Genomic DNA, 25,123 nt, shown 5'->3' with positions numbered 1-25,123 from the left:
TGGCTATTAAGACAAATGAAGTACACAATCCATACATCACAATATTTGTATAATAGTACTTTTATTATGTCCAGATTGCACTTATTAACAATTAATATACATCTGAAGTGGAGTGCATATAGAAGTTTTAATAAAGCATAAATGCACAGTCCATGCATTGACAGTCCATAAAGTTAACACAGTGAAAATAACACAGCTGATCTTGTATAGTAGTAATAGACAATACTAGGAATGCATTAAAATTAAATGGCAATTTTGAAATGGTGGCAACTACACAGAAATCACATAATTATAATGGCAGATGAATATGATTCGATAATAGGTATAACATAACATGACAGATGAATATGATTCAGGTATAACATGGCATGGTAGATGAATCTGATTGGATAACAGGTATAACATGGCATTGTAGATGAATCTGATTGGATAACAGGTATAACATGGCATGGTAGATGAATCTGATTGGATAACAGGTGTAACATGGCATGGTAGATGAATCTGATTGGATAACAGGTGTAACATGGCATGGTAGATGAATCTGATTGGATAACAGGTGTAACATGACATGTTCATTGTATTTGGGACTAATATTTACAGAACTAGTACTAGTCCCAATATGTATAAATATTTCATGATAGATGAATATGATTGGATTATATGTATCACATGACTTTATACAGACATTTGAGTATAAATATTAGGAAAACAAATGTTTGATATGAGAAGTGCATACTGACATTACATAGAGTATGCAGATTCTGCCTGGATTTAATCATTTGTAATGATACAGAAATCATATAAAAATCTCACCTCAGTAACATGTGGGGAGGGTGAATGGACATGGTATATGACAGTCAATACACAGATCACATGGTATATGACAGTCAATACACAGATCACATGGTATATGACAGTCAATACACAGATCACATGGTATATGACAGTCAATATACAGATCACATGGTATATGACAGTCAATATACAGATCACATGGTATAAACTTCTGAGACATTTAAGAGTATTAGATGATTTCTGTGAAGATGCAATCCTTACTAGTTACTACTTTACTTTCATGTAGGTAGCATATAAATGACTGCAAAATGTACAACACAAACAAAGAAACCAAACCACAGGCACCTGTGGAAGAAAATGATGAACACAACAATACATGTACTGTTGAATTTCAAGTCTAAGAATGAATTCATTATTTCCTAGTTTATAGGATTGTTGGAGAATGTTTACGCTATCTATTGAACTTTAATGACATCTAGTGCACTATCACCTAACTGCATGCTACAATGAATAGTCAGTAGGACAGTACAATATAATTACTTTGGAATGGTAAATTGGAAACGAATACGTTTTGATTCATCTGACTTCATACTATAGTCCACTCACACATTATGTTTGACATTTATTTAGCCAATAGTGTTTAGACTTCATAATCTATTCCACCCACATGATCAGCTTTTTGTTTCACTGACACATCTATTATAGGTGAGGTAACATGGGAGTGACTGCAGACCCTATATCATAATACACACTGCAATTTACCCAATGCATTCATTGACTATACCTAAATGTAAATCCAGGGACACTTAGAAACTGTTGACCCAAAGTATGAATTGTACTGTACACTGTATGTAGTAAAACCTAGTCCAACGAGATTTCAGACAGTCAACAATATATTTGATATTTACTGCCAGTGAGTGTATATAGTTCAACTGAGTCATATAGCAATACAATTGACAGTCAACAGTCTCATCAAATGTACTCTTATAAACTGAATTGTCATAGGCCACATCTTGTTGAACAAGACTTTCAGAATATGTATAAAAAAAAAAATTCAAAATGCCATCACTTGGTATCAATCATTAACCATTCAATTACATAGAACAGACAGAATGAAAAGAAATATGAATTATGTAGATTTGACATTTAGTGATACACCATGCATTATTTGTGTTAAAAGCTAAATAAATGGGATACTAGACAGATAAGACTTGGCAGAAACACAAGAAATAATTCATTGACAAGCTATTGAACATAAATCTTCCAATTCATTCAATAACGTAAATTTCACTATGATTTCTAACCTCAATTAATCATCTGATTATTTATATTGTTCCAATCAATGTTACCACTACTGAATAGACATGTCTACAAAGTTTACAGAATTGGGCAAATCTCATCAAAAAGTTGGAAAAAATGGTGCCAAAAGGCTCCAAACTGATATTGAATTCCTTGCTTTTATTTTATAAAGAAGGTATATGTAAGGAACTATTAAAAATACAAGTCATTGAGAATGACATAGTCCCCGCTATAATTGGGTTTTAAGGAATTATCACTACTCTGATCACGCAACAACATTTGTGAACCTAAAACAAACAGACTTAGATATGTTGTGTCTGCTTGTTGGACATGGAATATGCCTCCAACAATAAAGGATTGGTTGGGTATGGGGGATCATATCACGATGAAAATGGAGTCTGAGTTATGGCTTTGGACATGGAAAATTCACAAACAAAATGGCTGCCAGGCAGCCATATTGGATCGTATCACGACGAAAATGGATATGCACATGTATGTCATAGAACGCTGTCCTAATACCAACTTTGAATGAGATCTGTTCAAGCATGTCTTAGTAATGGCTTTGGACATGAAAATTCACGCGGAGCAATGCAGTACATGAGATAAAACCCTAAGGAGTATTGAGTTTTAATGAATGAATTTGGTGTAAGAGTAAATATGATTATGGGTTACTGTATGTAGCTAGTAGGGTGATGCGCATTCTTGTCATCAAACACTTGTCCAATTGTAGCTGGATTTTGTTAGTCGTTTGATGCTAGAAAATGAGAATTGTCGCCAAACCTTACTGAAATAATGTTGGCAAAGCTGGTAATAAAGAAATGATTTATCCCAGACAGTAGAATTGCATTTGTATTGTTAACTACATATACCAACTGAATTCTCTGCATACCTAGCTATCTTATACAATGTATGTCTGGGTAAATTGGTAACTAGGTTTCTAATGCCATCAGTAAAAGTAAAATCCCCTCTTAACTAGACCTAAAAATAACATCCTCACACACATATTACCAAGTCTTGCAAAAATGGACTTTGCCCAGTGATTATATATAACATTATATAACACATCCCTCATTCACTTCACTGAGAACAATCAAAATGTGGAAGAAATCGCAACTTGTAAATCACTGATCGGATCACCTTCACACTTCAACAATTTTTCATCTACACACCTTAAATAATGTCCCCATCACCAAATACCAAGACAATTGGTTCTGCGCTTTTTTACCTTTTTAGGTTGTTTTCTCTCACACACGCATGCAGCAAGCACGTGCACACACACACACACACACACACACACACATTTGTGAGCCGTATAGGCCTACTGAACTACGTCAATAATCAGTTGTGCTAAAAACTGATTACAAAATGATTGCTGAATATGAAGTGATTCTTAAAATCAGCAAAAATAGAGAGTACTGTTACTTTATTATTCCAAGACAAGTTATATGACTGTTCTATTAGTTGTCACTGCCAAGGGTAATGTTTGTGTTCAATAGAAACACTATACACAAACCAATCATCACTGTGCTACTGCCAATATACACCTTTCTGTGGCCATTCACTCTACTACTGCCAATAGACATTTACCCCTTTATGTGGCCAATCACTGTACTACTGTCAATATAACCCCCTTAATAAATCTGACTGGCAAGTTAATTACTAGATAATCTAAACACATCATTTTCTAAAACATTCTTTTCACCACTGTGTTGAAATTCAAGTATATTATGGTACTGTATCTTCCTAAAACCCTGTAAATTTGTTAGATGACTGACTGTTATTACATGTTTTATAATACATGTACTTTACAGATGCATACAAACATCAAATCACAAGCACGATTTCCTATGCATATCAACATTAGATTTCCAAACGTCCATGTCAACAACTTGGAAGCTGAATGTTAGTAGTGAAATTACATTGTAGCAAAACAGCTGTGCAAAATTTGCAGCAAAAAGTTTAGTAAAAATGTAGTTACTGTAATATTTGGTACAGCAGAAAGGTGATTTGACCAAACAAGCACCAGGTCAAAGGTCATTCCGACTACATCTGTGACTTCAGAATTACTGTCAGGGTCTTAATCAACTGGTAGATTCTAGACCTGAGTTCACTCCACAGTTTATCGCTAGATCCCTACTTTGTGATGAGATTGTCTCAATACACCATATTCCAGTTAGCCAATTTGCAGTAACACATAGGAACACATGCAGTCAAAAAAAGGATTGAGAAAGTGTTCCATCAATTCATAAAATTTACATCAATGATAATCCAGAATGAAATATAGTATGTAAAACAATTTGGACATGCCATCATTTTACTCTTTCAATGGCTGTTGTGGCCACCACTTGCAAACAGCACCCTCAGTGACCAAACTTACCATCTTTTGTCTTTAGGCTAACCACAATATGGTCTAAACTGCTATACTTTCAATGTTTCCTCTGTTTCTGATTACAATGGTGGTATTCTAAGTTTACAAAAAAACTTTCACAGCATTGTTTACACAGTAAAAAAGAATTATTGCTTGTTTGGTGGCTAACACCATGAAAAGAATGGTGACTTATTCTGAAAACTCTGCGTAAATGAATCACTGAGTGTACGAACACGTCCATGTTCACCTTGTCTTCGACTCCGTTCTACAATCACCAATGGCATTTGGACAAGTTGAACTGGTGACTTACCATCACGTAATGCTTGACTAAGGTTTAACACCTGTAACAAATCAATATACATACTAAGTCTAACATCTGTGAATTTCACATTAAGGTGTATACTACTATATGGTATCAATGGTTAGGAGGCAATGCAACCCTTTTTTACATCACAAAATACAACAAATACACTATTTATACGTCATCCAACAATAAAATTATGTTTTTACAGAGGTATAACCCAGGACATATACACTATTTATACGTCATCCAACAGTAAAATTATATTTTTACAGAGGTATAACCCAGGACATATACACTATTTATACGTCATCCAACAATAAAATTATGTTTTTACAGAGGTATAACCCAGGACATATACACTATTTATACGTCATCCAACAGTAAAATTATGTTTTTACAGAGGTATAACCCAGGACATATACACTATTTATACGTCATCCAACAGTAAAATTATGTTTTTACAGAGGTATAACCCAGGACAAATACACTATTTATACGTCATCCAACAATAAAATTATGTTTTTACAGAGGTATAACCCAGGACATATACACTATTTATACGTCATCCAACAGTAAAATTATGTTTTTACAGAGGTATAACCCAGGACAAATACACTATTTATACGTCATCCAACAATAAAATTATGTTTTTACAGAGGTATAACCCAGGACATATACACTATTTATACGTCATCCAACAGTAAAATTATATTTTTACAGAGGTATAACCCAGGACATATACACTATTTATACGTCATCCAACAATAAAATTATGTTTTTACAGAGGTATAACCCAGGACATATACACTATTTATACGTCATCCAACAGTAAAATTATGTTTTTACAGAGGTATAACCCAGGACATATACACTATTTATACGTCATCCAACAGTAAAATTATGTTTTTACAGAGGTATAACCCAGGACAAATACACTATTTATACGTCATCCAACAATAAAATTATGTTTTTACAGAGGTATAACCCAGGACATATACACTATTTATACGTCATCCAACAGTAAAATTATGTTTTTACAGAGGTATAACCCAGGACATATACACTATTTATACGTCATCCAACAGTAAAATTATGTTTTTACAGAGGTATAACCCAGGACAAATACACTATATATACGTCATCCAACAATAAAATTATGTTTTTACAGAGGTATAACCCAGGACATATACACTATTTATACGTCATCCAACAATAAAATTATGTTTTTACAGAGGTATAACCCAGGACAAATACACTATTTATACGTCATCCAACAAAAATAGCGCAAATATTGCGTTGCCGCACAACTTCATGTTCAGGGCAATGATAGATATATAATTCTTTGAAGATTTAAAGTTGTAACCAAAACAAAATTTTCATACCTAATTTCCATCATCATAATCCAGCCATCCTATGTTGGAAGTGTACAAGACAAGTATAGCAACATCCTAATCAAACTTTAAAGGGATGTGTCTACAAGGTTTTGTACTTCTTTATTTTTTAAAATCAATTTGGAACCAAGTCATACCAATGTAACAGGTTTATCTTTCTTGGTTTTCTTATTGTAATATTGTAAAAGCCAGCTACATTCAGTTTATATGGGTAGGTGATGAAACAGCTGTCTTACAATATATTACATAATCCAGTCATAAACCAAACTGGCCATGCTACAGGCTTTACCACCAGAGGAAATAGTAAAGTAAACATTATAGTTAATTAACAATGTACTGTTCTCACTGTGTCAGCTATTAATGAGGACAAATCTACACATTCTCAACAAAGTTAAGCTCAATCTACTGGGTAATTTCAGAGTTGAAGATTTTTGAGGAAAAGCAATGACAAAGAATAACACTTCTAGAAACATCTCACCACGTTTCAAACTCATTCACTTAGTATTTTTTGAGATATAAGTTTTGACCAAAATTCACATTTTTACACCTTAATTCCATATCACTCATGGAATCATGGTATGCTTAACATATCTTCATCCATACATCCCTAAATGCATTTCCATTAAATTTCAGCCCAATCTGCTCAGTGGTTTTGGAATTATAGATTTTTAACCAAAAAGACACATTTTCAGCCCTAATTTGCATATCACTGATGGAATCATCCCGTCATGAACAAATCTTACTTTACACCCCCTTAAGAATGTTCCCACCAAATTTCGCACCAATCTGCCCAGTAGTTTCTGAGTTTAAGTTTTTTGACCAAAAATCACATTTTTTGACCCAAAACCCACATCCCTGATGCAATCACTTTCATTTGAACAATTTCCCAACTAGACACCAGAAGTAACATGACCACCAAATATCAAAGCAATCGGTCCAGCAGTTTTTGACTTTAAGTTGTTTACACACATACACACACACACACAGACAGACAGACACTTTGCCATGCCTATAGCACTACTGAACCTTTCAGTTCAGTTGTGCTAATAAAATTATGTTTTTACAGAGGTATAACCCAGGACATATACACTATTTATACGTCATCCAACAATAAAATTATGTTTTTACAGAGGTATAACCCAGGACATATACACTATTTATACGTCATCCAACAATAAACTTATGTTTTTACAGAGGTATAACCCAGGACAAATACACTATTTATACGTCATCCAACGATAAAATTAAATGATAATTCATGATAATTCCAGAAACTTACCTGTCCCCGTAAGACTGACATTTGCTTTTCAAACAGATTCTTGTCAAAGCCTTTATCTAGCTGCAAATACAAAAGACATATTACTCATATTACTTTTTGAATTCTAAATCTTAAACACTCATTACCAGCACAATGTTAGTACAGTAATATGTTGCTATTTCTTTTTTTATAACATAGCATGATGCACTACGTTCTTTGTTAGGATAGGATTGTATAATTATCATATAGTTGAAATAACTTGAACAGTGAATTATGAATGTATATTAAGAGTGTTAAGAAATGCTTGCCTAGTACAGCTATAAGAATAATGCTTGCCTAGTACAGCTATAAGAATAATGCTTGCCTAGTACAGCTATAAGAATAATGCTTGCCTAGTACAGCTATAAGAATAATGCTTGCCTAGAACAGCTATAAGAATAATGCTTGCCTAGTACAGCTATAAGAATAATGCTTGCCTAGTACAGCTATAAGAATAATGCTTGCCTAGTACAGCTATAAGAATAATGCTTGCCTAGTACAGCTACAAGAATAATGCTTGCCTAGTACAGCTACAAGAATAATGCTTGCCTAGTACAGCTACAAGAATAATGCTTGCCTAGTACAGCTATAAAAATAATGCTTGCCTAGTACAGCTATAAGAATAATGCTTGCCTAGTACAGCTACAAGAATAATGATTGCCTAGTACAGCTACAAGAATAATGCTTGCCTAGTACAGCTACAAGAATAATGCTTGCCTAGTACAGCTACAAGAATAATGCTTGCCTAGTACAGCTACAAGAATAATGCTTGCCGAGTACAGCTACAAGAATAATGCTTGCCTAGTACAGCTATAAGAATAATGCTTGCCTAGTACAGCTACAAGAATAATGCTTGCCTAGTACAGCTACAAGAATAATGCTTGCCTAGTACAGCTACAAGAATAATGCTTGCCTAGTACAGCTACAAGAATAATGCTTGCCTAGTACAGCTACAAGAATAATGCTTGCCTAGTACAGCTATAAGAATAATGCTTGCCTAGAACAGCTATAAGAATAATGCTTGCCTAGTACAGCTAGAAGAATAATGCTTGCCTAGTACAGCTATAAGAATAATGCTTGCCTAGTACAGCTACAAGAATAATGCTTGCCTAGTACAGCTATAAGAATAATGCTTGCCTAGTACAGCTATAAGAATAATGCTTGCCTAGTACAGCTATAAGAATAATGCTTGCCTAGTACAGCTATAAGAATAATGCTTGCCTAGTACAGCTACAGGAATAATGCTTGCCTAATACAGCTACAAGAATAATGCTTGCCTAGTACAGCTATAAGAATAATGCTTGCCTAGTACAGCTACAAGAATAATGCTTGCCTAGTACAGCTACAAGAATAATGCTTGCCTAGTACAGCTACAAGAATAATGCTTGCCTAGTACAGCTACAAGAATAATGCTTGCCTAGTACAGCTACAAGAATAATGCTTGCCTAGTACAGCTATAAGAATAATGCTTGCCTAGAACAGCTATAAGAATAATGCTTGCCTAGTACAGCTAGAAGAATAATGCTTGCCTAGTACAGCTATAAGAATAATGCTTGCCTAGTACAGCTACAAGAATAATGCTTGCCTAGTACAGCTATAAGAATAATGCTTGCCTAGTACAGCTATAAGAATAATGCTTGCCTAGTACAGCTATAAGAATAATGCTTGCCTAGTACAGCTATAAGAATAATGCTTGCCTAGTACAGCTACAGGAATAATGCTTGCCTAATACAGCTATAAGAATAATGCTTGCCTAATACAGCTATAAGAATAATGCTTGCCTAGTACAGCTATTAATATAAGAGTAATCCTTCACAATATCCATGTTTCCATAAAATCAATTAACTCTCAGTGTTTTGAGTTGCCTTTTTACAAACATTTAACAGCTAAGGGAAGACATCGAAATCAAGTGCACCGTAAATTCGCGCCGTCACGAGTAGCGATGAGTAGCTCCTAGCAGCTCCGATGTACTAAGTGAAACAGGAGATAATGAGGTGTTCAAGTTCATGAATAACTGACAATAGATAATCAGTTCACCTTTCTTTGTTTCCCGTAAAGATGTCATCTTTGAGCGTAGATATGCGTAGTTGTGGTCGCCAACACACAATAGATAGCAATTCTCACCTTCCGTGTTTCCAATGATGACATCATTCTGTATCGTAGCATGGAAGTAGCAATCGTCACCGTAAACAATGCAATCCTGCCAGTAATGTGCTGATGAAACTAGTTCTGTACTTTTCTTATGAGTACAAGTGTTCATGGTCGATATTCACCAAATACATTTCAATACACAAGAAATCCAAGTTTCAATACTAAATAAATCTTTTACAAGCGTACTGGTAGAAATGTCAATTTGGAGTTTGTGATTGACGCATGGACGTGATATTGTAACGGTCCTGGGTGAAGTAAGATTATCGTAACATTGTAGTGAGTATCACCAACCATGATTTTTTTTTTTTACAACTCAACAAAAGAGAATCAAATACGCAATAAATCTAACTTCAATATTCATAGTCATGTGCAAACTTGTAGAAATTCCATACATTCTGAGCGTTTGATTGTTGCATGGATGATGGAGGAGGTACGACGTGGGAAAAGTCGGTATCTAAAACCGGCAAATGATACCGTAGTCCAAATCAATATCGAAGTACTGGGGTTCCGTTCCGTTCCCTAAGTGTGTGGTCACACACAGCGTAACGAGACGTGGTGCGCAATAGTGCCCTTCAGTTCAGATTTTTTTATTACTATAGTATTATTATTCTTTTATTCTTTCAAAAAACAAAAATATTATGAGGCGATACAACTGCACCATCACAGTAGAGTTTCAGTGAGCACCTTTATTCCTCTTCTTCTTTATTTTATTTTGAAAAAGCCTTAACAACTTCGTGTCAGTGTTGGGACAGTTATCAAACAAATAAAAATCTGCTGAGACTCCGAAACTATTAAAGTAAAAGGAAGGGATAGAGGGAGAGCAACTTATTATTTGATATCGAGGTAGCCATACTTCTGTACCTTTTCTTAAAAGCATCAAATCATAGATACAGTGAATTTGAAATCCATAGATTTTGGAGTACATGTAGAGATAAAGATGGAGCGCTCAACATTTGAGATTTTGTCACGGACCCATCCTGAACAGCAGACTCGCCCACATGGAGAGCACGCGCAAGCCCTTTATCACCCGATCAATTGAAGTTCGATGAGTACGAACATTATTGGTGATTTCCATTTCGAACAGAATTCATTAGTCGGAAATTAACCATTTGTTCATTGTAGTGACATCTCATCGTACTGGTTTTATCACGACGTAATTTTAAAGTGTCACAATAGTGACCGGTTTCAGTACGGTAAACGACAAATAACTAATTTCTTTTCTCCGGCTAGTAAGCCAGGTACGAGTGATGGAAATGATGAACAACCCACTAATATCGCAACGAGACAGCAGGTAAATTGTGTCTTCCGAAATACTTCCCACGCTAGGCCTTTCGTTCTTATGGCGGCAAATTTGCACTTCATTTACTAGCAAATTGTATGTGATCTGCGCACTGTGCATGTCTGTTACTGTACATGTAACAATATCAGTATGTATCAAATCTCATATCGTCTTTACTTTAATTTATTTGAACTGAACAATGGTTGAATTAATTTACAAAACCTTCAGCAGAATTAGGATGGTGTAGACATTCAATGATTCACTGGTAGAAAAGTCAAAAATAATTCTGACCTTCGTTGGAGTAAATGACGGAGGAAGGACATGTTTACTGTTCGGAAGCTATAAGAATGAATGACTGACTGAATGAATGAATGAATGAATGACAACTTTGACAAATAGTACGCTGAAAATGATCTGCATGCACTCTTTTGTTTTGAGAATTGTTTTCATAATCGAGACTACGCGTAAATGATCGTAGTTTGGACTCTTGAATGACGGACAATAGGTGTTTACTTTCTATTGTCTACAACGTAAAGTTCATGAATATTCACCGTAGTACATCGGAGCTACTCGTTGCTACTCGTGACGACACGTAATTGCGGTGCACTTGATTTCGATGTCTTCCCTAAAGAATTGGAATAAGTATAAGTGACTGTGAAATTTCATTGATATCAAATATTGGCCAGTTATTTGGGTTTGTATTTTCAAATCAAATTCTGTGCTTTTTTAATTGTTTAATAACAAGTCTTGCAAATGAGACATCGTGTATGGTGTGATGGTAGTCTAAGAAAACATGACTGCCAGATATGTATAATTTGTGATTGCTAAAAGTGACTTTCACTGTTTCTCAGTGTTGTAATTAATACACTATCATTTGTGATTGCTAAGTGACTTTCACTGTTTCTGTTGTAATTCATAATTTGCGATTACCACAAGATCTACCTACCTTGAATAATTCAAAGAGATCATCACACAACTCTTGTACAAAATTCATGTCAGATATCAGTGGCAGTACTAGATCTCTGGTTTCATTGGAGAATGGTGTCTTTGCTTGGGGTAGCCAGGCCCAATGATATGGATCTAGGCGTATCAATACAGACAAGACATATAGCATTACATTAGCTATGAAACCTTCTTCTGTCAATAACTGGAACAAGTCAAAGGGATGGGGATGAGACCTGGAAAAAGTTAGATAGCTTTCCATACCTTGTACCATAATTATGGAAGGTAACCTATAAAATACCTGGGAAGTTTCAGTCAAATTTCACTGGCAAAATACAATTTATATGACAAGTGAGGTCTGGTTGCAGTTGAAGGACGTGTCACTAATTTACGACTCTAAATCTGTCAGTATTTATGGGCTTCATTTAGACAAAAATTGTAGATACATGTATTTAATACATGGGAGGTCTTTACTGACCCCATTTGTGGACGTAGTTTAGTTAAAGTTGAGAATTTTTAGTGAACTCAAACAGTAACACATTGATGGACCTTTGTGAGTGGAGACTGCCATACCGTTTGTTGCACTTCAAGATTTCAATTAAGATATACCAACAAACAGTTTGCAGCTCCCGATGGCCGAAGGCCACAAGCTAGCTCAGTGCCAAGCAAGGGAACAGAGTCTCTGCAGAAGACACATTTAGCTTAGTGCCAAGCAAGGGAAACAAGTCTCCATAGACGACACATGTCCCACTCCCTTCAAATATTTCACTTCTATTTGACTGAATGGAGACATGATTTAAAGAAATTGGTGGCAACAAATGTCACTCAGTAAAAATAGTAGTTTTGCATCATGTTCAAATGCCCCCCCCCCCCCCCCCCCCCCATTCAAGCACAGGAAAGCTTGCCATCCTTGACTTCACTCAACTTTTGTAATCCCACGGCAAATAATAAACAAAATTCAAACCCACATAACATTGCTATAATTACGCATGAGAAAGTTTACATACTTCATGGTAAGCATCGCAACAGTTTAACAACTTTAATACAGTGAAGTGATACAGTATTATTGCCCTACTTCGCCACTAAGTAAAGTGTATACATTCCTATCGACCGACAGACGTACCATCTGCTCAAAATCCTATAAGTTTCACACTCCTTTAATAACTACAGGAAAATTGTCAAGACTTTGTTGAGTGTCACCCTTACTGTACACTATATATTTGTCACGGACCCATCCTGAACAGCGGACTCGCCCACATGGAGATAATTATATAGAGGTCAATGTGTAGGTGACCAGTATTTTTTTTTTTGATACATGGTTGTGAAATTTTCTTTGTAGGCTAGGCTTGGTATATTTTTCTTATTTTGACCACATACATTTCGGTATGATAGATTATTACACTTGATAAATATGTGAGAGTGTATTTATTTCCTGAGATACCGAGCTAGATAAATGAGTACAAGCTTACGATAATTTGTTATCGAGAGAAATGGAAAAGAACATGGTAAAAAAAGAGACAGTTCTAGGTCAATATAATACTTCCTAAACTTCTAATCAAAAATCTAAAAAGACATGATTTCTCTTTATTCATCTGCGCATTAGTTTGTGAAATTTCAAAATGATATATCCATATTTGACAAAATTGAAACAATGATAAATATTTCACCTGTTTGTGAACTCCGTGCCCACTATTAACCTATTTTAAGGCCAAGAAAAAAAAGAATTGTTTTCTGGTGAGTTTGCATCACTTAAATACCCTGCCTCAATCTTCTCTTTTCTCGTGTTTGTCGTGCCAATGCAGACACATATCCAAGGGAAAACACAAAATGACTCCACCTACATTAATTGCTACTTCAGGGAAGACAACTGCACAACTAATCAGGAACAATCAACAAAAAATTTGCATCGTCACACTACTTTAGGTAACATTTCCTGACCAGAAACAACAACTTTCTTTTGTGTGGCCACCACATCTAATTATCGAAATATGGCAATAAATTATTGAAACTAAAAGCTAAATCGATAATATTTTCAGGACAGATGCACTTTGGTATTGCAAATGTGTGTACCAAGTTACATGTATAATGAATTTGAAGAGTGCATTCTTGAGATATAGCCTAACCATTATGGGATTTTCCTATTAACCAAGCAAGTGGGGTTTCTTATCTTTCTTATCACTAACTAATGTGTGTTTCCAATATTTACAAATGTGATAATGCACTCTTACCTAACACCAAGTCAACATTTGTAAATGTTTCTCTTGCTCGCTAGTACTACTTTCGGGCATTTCAACACTGAAACAAATTCCCGAAATTTTGAGCTAATTTCTATTTGTCAAAATCCCACTATCTTTATTTTAACAAAGAACAAGTGACATATTTTATTGTGCAACTTTTGTTCTCTATTATTATCAGTGACAGTACAAACAGCTTTAGAGATGCAAACAATGTTTATTATACCAGACCTGCTGGCTTGCCAAGTCGGGTTTGTAGCACTTGAACGGCTAATAGGGGAAAACCGTCATGCTACTGAAAAGTATTAATTACGTAAATTACTCATTAATATTCATGGATGTTTATCAAAACCTAATCAGTTCTTGCCATTACCCTATGGAACATGTTTACAAAATTTTGTTTGAATTGAACCAGTCCTTTTTTACACACACACACACACACACACACACACACACAAATACACACAAACACAAACACACACACACACATACACGCACGCACGCACGCACACATGCACGCACACACACACACACACACACATATACACACACACACAGAAGGTAAAAAATAGCGTCCCCATCAAATTTCAGTCCAATCTGCTCAGTAGTTCTGGAATTAAAGATTTTTAACCAAACAGACACATTTTTTAGCCCTAATTTGCATATCACTGATGGGCTCATCATGTTATGAACAATTCTTAGTATAAACACCCTGAAGAATGTTTCACCCAAATTTCAGCCCAATCTGCCCAGTAGTTTTTAAGTTCTGGCTGTTGCTAAGGGTGTGGTCATGGTTGCTAGGGCCAATTTTGTCAACATGTTTTGAAGAAAATCTGCTGAATAACACTTTCAGAAACATCTCACAAAGTTTCAGACTACTTTTTGAGATATAAGTTTTTGACCAAAAATGAACATTTTCACACCTAATTTGCATATCACTCATGGAATCATTGTATGCTTAATATTTCTTTGTCCATACATCCCTAAATGCATTCCCATTAAATTTCAGCCCAATCTGCTCAGTGGTTTTGGAATTATAGATTTTTGACAAAAAAAACACATTTTTAGCCCTAATTTGCATATCACTGATGGAACCAACACCCTGAAGAATGTTTCACCCAAATTTCAGCCCAATCTGACCAGTAGTTTTTGAGTTTAAATTTTTTGACCCAAAATCACATTTTTTGACCCAAATCACAAACCGGTGGCAAGATCATTTTGATTTGAACAGACAGACAGACAGACGCCGGGCGATCCCTGTAGCCCTACTGAACCTCAGTTCAGTTGTGCTAAAAAGCAGGTACGCACAAAACAAGTCATTGAAAATGGCATAGTCCCCGCTATGATTGGGTTTTAAGGAACTGGCAGTTTGTGTTGTCATTTTCAAACCTGGTCAATGTTGTTTGGCCTCATATGGTTGTTTTTGATATCGCTACTCTGTTCAAACATGTCTGAGTTATGGCTTTGGACATGAAAACTGCGCCAACAAAATGGCTGCCAGGCAGCCATATCGGATTATATCACGACGAAAATGGATATGCACATGTATGTCATAGAACACTGCTAATACCAACTTTGAATGAGATCTGTTCAAGCATGTCTGAGTTATGGCTTTGGACATGGAAAATTCGCAAACAAAATGGCTGCCAGGCAGCCATATTGGATTGTATCACGACAACAATGAATATGCACATGTATGTCATAGAACACTGTCCTAATACCAAATTTGAATGAGGTCTGTTCAAGCATGTCTGAGTTATGGCTTTGGACGGGGAAAATTCCCAAACAAAATGGCTGCCAGGCAGCGATATTGGATCGTATCACAACAACAATGAATATGCACATGTATGTCATAGAACACTGTCCTAATACCAACTTTGAACGAGATCTGTTCAAGCATGTCTGAGTTATGGCTTTGGACATGGAAAATTCTCAAACAAAATGGCTGCCAGGCAGCCATATCCGATTGAATCACGACGAAAATGGATATGCACATGTATGTCATAGAACACTGTGCTAATACCAACTTTATGAGATCTGTTCAAGCATGTCTGAGTTATGGCTTTGGACATGGAAAATTCGCAAACAAAATGGCTGCTAGGCAGCCATATTGGATCGTATTATAAAACAAATTGATGTGCATATGTATGCCATAGTATGTTACTCCTGTACCAAGTTTGAAAAAAATCGGTCCATGCATCTCCAAGAAACGGCTCTGGACGGACAGAACCCAATCCATGAGTCCCAATCTGGACTTCGTCCGGCGGGGACTAACAAACATGCCACACACATGTCCAGTTTGGCTTCAAAAGGAGGTGCTTTAATAACCAACAAAAACATGGGTTATAGGCACTGATTAAAGCACCCCATCTTTCTGTTAAAGGGCAAAAAAGGCAGAAAGGTAAAGCACTCAAAACTATGAACTAGCTAGCACAGAACTTAAGAAAAGGCTATCCAGGAAAGCTGTGCATAATCCTGAAATGGGTGGGTAAAATGTGTTGGGAGAAAAACCAAGTGACGAAAGATGGCGGATATTGTTGCATTGTGGGTAATGAACAAAGTAAATCTAACCTCAACCACTAGAGGGCTCCCTATATCCACCAAGCAATTAAACAAATTTATTGCAAAAGCATCAAATTTAACACAATGTGGGCAGATGAAGGAGTTTAAAGGATGGGGTATGAGTTTGGGCTTACATATCAACATATATTTCGCATGGAGAAAAACAACGAATGCTTTCAAATTTCATTCACATAAGAGGTTGTAGTTCCTTGGAAAGGTATACAGAGATTGCTGGTCATTCAATCAAAATATTACATGTACTTTGACAGACTATGAGTCATGCTTGCTACCAGTGAGACAAGATGTTAGAATCACAAACGTCAATGGATACAAATGAATTGACATTAGTGGGCATATTTTATTTGAAAGGCCTGAGTATTGCTAGAGTGATTACTTACATGCTCTCCATGAGTCTGGATGTTTGAATGGAAATGCTAACCCATTGTCAATGGCTGCTATTTTGATGTCGGGTGGTTTTACCATTGTCCAATCTAAGCCATCACCATCCATGTCATCATCAATATCACTCTTATCATACTTGATTAACCAGTTATCATTACCCCTGTCTGAAGAGATACATTCAGTTATTATTAACTGTCTGAAGAGATACATTCAGTTATTATTAACTGTCTGAAGAGATACATTCAGTTATTATTAACTGTCTGAAGAGATACATTCAGTTATTATTAACTGTCTGAAGAGATACATTCGGTTATTATTAACTGTCTGAAGAGATACATTCAGTTATTATTAACTGTCTGAAGAGATACATTCGGTTATTATTAACTGTCTGAAGAGATACATTCGGTTATTATTAACTGTCTGAAGAGATACATTCAGTTATCATACCCGGTACATGTTATTTTCATATACCTATGCCCAGAACAATTATTTTTGATGACGTTTTAAAGGTGATTCAAAATGCTCACATTCAATTGCTATTTTGCTAGACGACATGATTGTGAAATGTATTCTGGTTTTAAAACTTTAAAAAAGCGTCTACAAACACCTTAAAATGACCTTTTTTCAGTCAGTTCCCTTCAGATTTACTTCGAGAGTTTTCGGGTATTTCCGGCCCCACCTAGACCACGCGATTTTGTGACGTCATAAGGAGAACTCGTTAGCACTAACATGTAGCCAACAGGTGAATAAAACTCAACACCGTTCTGAAAAAATACATTGCTGGTGGTTGTAATAGACATCAGTAAACAAAAACTACAGTCTACATGTCTTATTAAACAACATTTACCGATATTTATTCACACTATCTGACTAATTCTCATTGTCTGTGGGTATAAATGCTAAAATACTGTGTCCCCATATTATGGCAAAATAAATCAAAACGGCTAGACTAGATATACATAAACACTTGTAATGTCGCGTGTTTCACATTCAATGACTTTTATTTATCTGATTTTTTATTATTTGCCGACTAGAAGCATTACAATACAGGGCTCGAAATTAGCGATAGTCTCACGTCAATTGACTACCAGTTTTCCAAAATGACTACTAAGTTTGAAACCCCAGCACATGGTTATGAGAGAAAGCCTGCAATTTGATATTAGCCACATTCAGTCCAATTTCTCAGTGTTTGTTTTGATGTTATAGAGACATTATTTTTGTACGACTTTAAGAATTTTGCAATATATCTAATTGATAAATATGGATTATATCAACACATGTGGATAAATTCAACCCGAATGTGCTCCCCGAGTCCATACGTACATACTGTATGATACACTACTTCAGCTTTAATCGGCAGAACTATCCTATGTATACTGCCGCGGCCGCAATGACTGCCCGCGAAACAAAACTTGACAATACTACCCACCTACCGATAATCAAATATATAATAATCACCAGTACACCGTGATAAAAACAAGCAATAATTCCAGTCCCCAACAAGTCGATGAGACCTATTTCTGTTCAGTCCAAATGCAAGTTTCTGAGGTTTTACATGGGTCTCAGACTCGGACTAGAATATCACGCCCTAGCCAGCCCTGGCCAAAAATAATAGATATAATACCAACTTTGAATGAGATCTGTTCAAGCATGTCTGAGTTATGGCTTTGGACATGGAAAATTTGCAAACAAAATGGCTGCCAGGCAGCCATATTGGATCGTATCACGATGAAAGTGGATTTGCACATGTATGTCATAAAACACTGTCCTAATACCAACTTTGAATGAGATCTGTTCAAGCATGTCTGAGTTATGGCTTTGGACATGGAAAATTCGCAAACAAAATGGCTGCTAGGTGGCCATATTGGATCGTATCACGACAACAATGAATATGCACATGTATGTCATAGAAATTTTAGAATACTGTCCTAATACCAACTTTGAATGAGATCTGTTCAAGCATGTCTGAGTTATGGCTTTAGACAGGGAAAATTTGCAAACAAAATGGCTGCTAGGCAGCCATATTGGATTGTATCACGAAACAAATTGACGTGTATATGTATGCCATTAGTTGCCCCTGTACCAAATTTGAAAAAAATTGGTCCATGCATCTCCAAGAAATGGCTCTGGACGGACGGACGGACGGACGGACGGACATCCCAGACTTCGTCCGGCGGGGACTAATAATAATCATTTATTGCACCTCCAGAGACATATAATGTTTGGCAACATGATTGAAAAATCGTTTCAAAAACAAGAAAAGTGATTAAAAATCAAGTCGATATTGATTTGTTCAAAGATGAAATTAACAAATCTATATCTCTCTAGTTTTTGAATATGATTGCCCTCAATTTGGCTATCATAGGTTTGGTTGGTAGGACCATGCTTACTTTAAAAATGGCAAACTCAATATGAAGTGAATGACCACTGTGCCACAGTGACATACTATAATAGCAAACTGTACAAAAAAAATTGGGCAGGTAGAAATTGTGGTTGGGCATGTAATTGGGCAGGTGGGCAAAAAATTAATTTGGACTTTCACACGGCAAATTTTTGCTGCTGCAGTAAAAGAGGCCGTGATTAGCGACGATGATCAACTGAATCCAACACAGCTAGCTAGTGTGGACAACAAACGTTGTACAGATGCATGCACTGAGTGAATGTGAACAAGCGATTCAAAAGACCCGAGTAAAAGTTACTAGTCTCATTTAAATCTACTAGGATAACCAATATTTGACAGGGTTAAAAAGTATAAAGTAAGAACGGGTGAAGATTTGTTGAACATTTACATTAAGGGCTGATAAACAGGTACTGTACAGAGTATGGGTGATGAATGCAGTCATCCCAGCATTCTTAACTCGTACGCCCGAAGACACTGTGCTAAAAGGTTGTACTTATTTATAGTTCAGCCCAGGTTCATTTCCTTGTAAAATCCAGAGTATGGTAAACAACACTTCAATAACTACAGGTTGTGAATGGAATTAAGTTTATCTCGAGTCAACTCACTTGAATCAGCCAATCTTGGTTTTTTGTAACCATGGCTCTAATATTGAGATAATCCACATTGTAACGTACTTGAGTACTTGCTACTCACGATTGTATCAGACACCCGGTCTGACGGTACAACATATCCATGCTCTCTCAAACCCTGCTTGACTCTTCGAGGCAAGATTTATAGATCATTATTTTACACATGACGTAAGTCTCTACCGGCATTAGCGCTCGCGTGATTGGTCGGAGGGTATGAAGCGGTATTTAAACTGAATTCAAATACCAAGATGTTGCCAATAATTAACACATATGAATACTGCGATGGAGATGGTGGAAATTGATTATTAAATCACTGAAATTTGTAGTCCATGTGAGATGAAAGGTAAAAATTTTAGCTGAATCGAGAGGCCAGAGTCCTGTAAATTACGTATACTGAGTGTTTATTGTCATTTAAGATTGATTCGGGTGTTTTTTGAGGCTTGAAAAGAGGGACAGAGAAAGACCTAGAGTGAACCCTTGTGTTTTTTTTATAGTGATGGGTACAAAAAACGTATCTAGGTATACCCCCACGAGTATCTGTTTATTTGCTGGTTTATTTCATTATTTTATTTGTCCCTATACTTTTCGTTCGTTTGCTTGTTCATTTGTCATTTATTTGATAGTTTATTCATTTATTTGTTTGTTTGTTTTGTTTGTCACACGGTTCCTGGGTCCCCTGTGGACTAACCAGCTAATGACTGCTGAGAGCAGCCTTTAATTTCCTTGGCATACATGTATGCGACATGTGTGATGGGCGATGTACAATACCGAAAACCATTAATTACGTAAATTGCTCATTAATATTCGTGGGATGTTTACCAAAATCTAATCAGTTCTTGCCATTACCCTAAGAAACATGTCTATAGAAATTTTGTTCAATTGATGCCGCCTTTTTTTCAACAAGCGACCTATCGGTCAGAATAGCTCCGCTGGTTTTTTTTTAATTTAATTTTTTATTTTGGTGACATGTAGAAGTGGTTCAGTTCTTCAGCTCTTCACTATGCAGTTTTGTTTTAGCGATGCAATAAAGTGGTTAGTGGTTTCATATGATGTCTCACTATAAAACACATTTTACACAGAAGTTGGTAATGTATTGTACTTTTATCAGGGTTCGACACTGGAGTAAAAAAGTCACTATCCCACAGGACTAGTAAAATTGATAACGTAGTAGTCCTGCAAAAAATTTGGTGGTCCTATCTTTAAGTGCTTTCGCTTGTTCACTTAGGCTCTTCATCTCTCTTAGTTTTTGCTCTACCTCTAATTCACTTTTCCAAACCCCATATTTATTTCAAACCCTGTGTTGTAATTGAACTGTCTATTTCTTTGTAGTTGTTTGTGCATCATCAACTCCTTACTGTAATTTTATTCTCTTTTTTATGTTTTGGAGCTTCTTCTCTTTTTTTGTTGCTTTCTGTGAGTAGTTTGTCTTAATTGGGGGGGGGGGGGGGGTAATAAGATATCATGTGGTCTTATTTCTAGCTTAAATAGTACATAACATTTCTGGTACACATTGATCTAACTATTGCATTTTTAAAAGACAAAAAATTACCTTCCCATAGAGCAAGTCTTTATAGTGTTGTCCTTAGTGCATATTAGAATGTATTTACAACATAAAAATAAATAAATTTGAAGGTTATCAGCAGTTACAGCAAAATTTTGTTACTAATTACATGTACTACTACAAGTCACTTCGTCTAAAACATGAACACGGAACACAGAATCACATGGGGGGGGGGGGGTAATTATCCCATCACATGGAATAAATCTGAAAATGGTCTCTTGTTACCCAACTACCCACCCTCTACACGCAACGATCGTCTTATTAACTGTGTTGTCCATCAGCATGGGCTGCTACAACTACTTGCCGAACGCACTTGTAATGAGAACTTCCTAGACCTTGTCTTCTCTTCCTCAGACTGTGTTGAGTCTGTGTGCACTCACCCAGCCGTTAAGTCCATCCATAAGGCAATAGTCTGTGATGTGCATGTAAACCATACAATGGAGAACAAACAGAGTAATCGTACAGTCTACAATTACAAGAAAGCGGACTTTGAACATCGTCGTCGTCTACTCTCGTCATTACCCTGGTGCCTTTTAGAAAGTACTAGACCACTTGATGACTGTGTACAACTTTTTTATGACTTTCTATTCTCCGCAATCAATGAAAGTGTACCAAAAGTTAATATTTGTAGGCGAAAATACCCTCCTTGGTTTGATAATGACCTCATCTGTTTACTTCGGGATAAAGAACATGCGTGGCGGCAGTTCAAAAAATCAAGCAGTACCGAAGACAAAGATACATTTTCCCTCTTGAGGGCCGATTTTTCTAGAGCCAAACGTGCCAAGTACTCTGACTATATGGCTCGTATTGAATCTGAAATCAAAGATAATTCCAAACGCTTCTGGAGTTTCGTTCGTACAAAGGGTAAAAATAGTTCTATCCCTAGCAGTGTGTATCTGCATGACACACTAGCTGATACTCCTGATGCCACTGCCAATGCATTTAATACATTTTTTCAATCTGTATTTATATCAGATGATGAAAACTTTGTGAATGAACTTCCACCTTTTCACGACAGGATTACAGACCAGCTTTCAAATATTTCATTATGCTATAAGGATGTTGTACATGAGCTAAATAGTATTGATGTTAACAAAGCAGTAGGACCTGACCTTCTATCTGGTATCATTCTCAAGGCATGTTCTCGTGAACTTGCCACTCCATTATGCATATTTTTCAACAGGTCTTTAAATTTGGGTGTCTTTCCCACAGCATTTAAAGTCGCAAATGTCACGCCAGTTTTTAAATCCGGTGACAAGTCAAAGGTAGTTAACTACCGTCCAATATCTCTCCTACCATTAGTATCTAAAGTTTTTGAGAGATTAGTGTATGCCCACCTTTTCCCCCATATTCGGGAACATATTTCAGAATCCCAACATGGTTTTATGAAAGGTAGATCCACTCAAACCAATTTAGTAAATTATATTGACTTTATTACAGATGCTATTGATAACAAATTACAGGTAGATAGCATTTATACAGACTTCAGTAAAGCTTTTGACACTGTATCACATACTTTACTGTCACACAAACTGAGCGCATATGGTTTCTCTGGCAATGTTATGTCCTGGCTTTCATCTTACCTCCAAAATAGAACACAACGTGTAGTTATAAATGGTCACATGTCATCACCTTGTGACGTCACTTCAGGTGTGCCTCAAGGTTCCCTGATTGGGCCACTTTTGTTTATTCTGTTCGTCAATGATATGCCAGACATTGTCAACAGTCATGGGTCATCATTGTGCTCAATGTATGCTGACGATGCCAAAATATATCGCATAGTTAGAACACAAGATGATTGTATTCTCTTCAAACAGACATTAATAATGTCTACAAATGGTGTAATACATGGAAATTGAAGCTCAATGTGGGGAAGTGTAATGTAATTGCATTTAGTAACAAAAAGAAACTGATTACATACAATTACAGTATTGCTGATGGTCCCCTTGTTCGTGTTCATAGTATCAAAGATCTTGGTATTCTACTTTCTTCACAGATGTCTTTTAGCACCCATATTGATAGTATTGTCAGGAAAGCTTTTAGAATGATGGGTTTTATCAAACATACATGTGCCAATTTTTCCAACATTTCTACATTAAGATCTTTATATGTGACCCATGTTAGAAGCCATCTTGAGTACTGCGGTGTAATTTGGTCACCATGGCAAGTAACTCAAATTGATAAAATCGAATGCGTACAGCAGAAATTTATTAAATTTTTATGTTTTAAATCAAATGTGCAATATACTTCAACAGATTACGATTCACTATGTGCTAGGTTTAAGCTTCCCCCACTGGTGAGGAGGCGAAAGTTTTTAGATGCTATTTTTGTTTACAAACTGGTCAATTCATGCTATAATTGTCCATCCATTTTGTACAAGGTTTGTTTTAATGTACAGAGCAGACAGCTACGTAATAACTATATCTTTCGCATCAGTGCCTCCAGAGTAAATCTGAGAAAATATTCCCCAATTTTAAGATGTTTAACCACTTGTAATGACGTTTTTTAAAGTGTACATGCAAAGGTACATACTTTTTTTCGTAATTATGTTTATTTTGAAAAAAAAAATAAAGGAAATCGGGTTTGTAATAGTACAATATAATTCTAACGAGAAATTGCGCGAAAAATGAGGCACTCTTGGCTCAGCCACAGAGCACCTTCAGGTAAGTACCTCTCATTTGCATATGGATAGGACAGGATTTGGAACTTTATGACGTCACTTCGGGAACACAAAAGCATTCGTCAGTGTATCTTTACATGCAAAGCCATTATGGTCGAACCAGAAGGTCAACTTCAAAACCCGTTTTCGCCAGAACCCGACGTTGAATATTGATCAGATTCCTCAAGCGTAGAGCAATACACTCCAGCATTAACATCTGATGGTGTGATTTAGCCAAATTCATTCGAACCCGGCTAGCAGTAACGATAGTTCCTCTGGCAGTGAATGAGTATGTCCTAGTGAAGCCGTGTTGTTTACATAAAGTGGATGCTGTTATCAGCGTCCTTTGTTGACATAACTATTCAATGGGTGGAAAACAGCTCCTGCAGACAATGTAATCGAAACGAAAATTATGTAATATTTCAATACCCATCAAACATACAGAGAATGAGAATGGCTTCAAGAGTTCCCCATAATATTCTCTCAAGTTGTTCAAATGTAGCGTGTTGTAACAGTACATTCAATCTATGACCATTCAAAATCTTCGCGAAAGTAGACCCACAAATTTCGTTTGAGCAGAACGTTTTGTTGGATAACCGTCCCTCTTGAAAGCTATGTGTACACGTACTTTATTTCATTTTTTACTGCGTTCATTACCATCCACACAGTGACATGAAGTGGTTTCATCTTCTTTCAAAGCACGGCCCATGTTCACTGAAGCCGGCCGTACTGTGGTGTATTGTCTCCGACCATTTTTGTTTGAGTTTTTTATGGATAGAAATGTCTTACGTTGTGGAAGTTATTTGACCTGGGAGCGTGAAGCTTAGTGCTGACTGTACTTTGCTGTGT

At 36.2% G+C, this 25,123-nt stretch overlaps 1 protein-coding gene across 1 annotated transcript in view; it reads right to left on the bottom strand.

Moving 5' to 3' along the window:
• Positions 1–64: 64 nt before the first annotated feature.
• LOC144446135 (phosphatidylinositol 4-kinase type 2-alpha-like) overlaps positions 65–25,123 on the bottom strand; it is a 57,373-nt gene continuing 32,314 nt past the window's right edge. The window contains exons 5-8 of the mRNA XM_078135854.1: positions 17,021–17,188; positions 11,831–11,964; positions 7,437–7,496; positions 65–4,803 (exon numbers count right to left, since the gene is read on the bottom strand). Coding sequence (XP_077991980.1) covers positions 4,627–4,803; positions 7,437–7,496; positions 11,831–11,964; positions 17,021–17,188 — 539 coding nt within the window. The 3' untranslated portion in view covers positions 65–4,626. The remainder of the gene's footprint in view (positions 4,804–7,436; positions 7,497–11,830; positions 11,965–17,020; positions 17,189–25,123) is intronic.

This window comes from Glandiceps talaboti, chromosome 15 (genome assembly GCF_964340395.1).
Source record: "Glandiceps talaboti chromosome 15, keGlaTala1.1, whole genome shotgun sequence".
NCBI classification, from domain to species: domain Eukaryota; kingdom Metazoa; phylum Hemichordata; class Enteropneusta; family Spengelidae; genus Glandiceps; species Glandiceps talaboti.
This window is presented reverse-complemented; position numbering and strand designations above follow the sequence as displayed.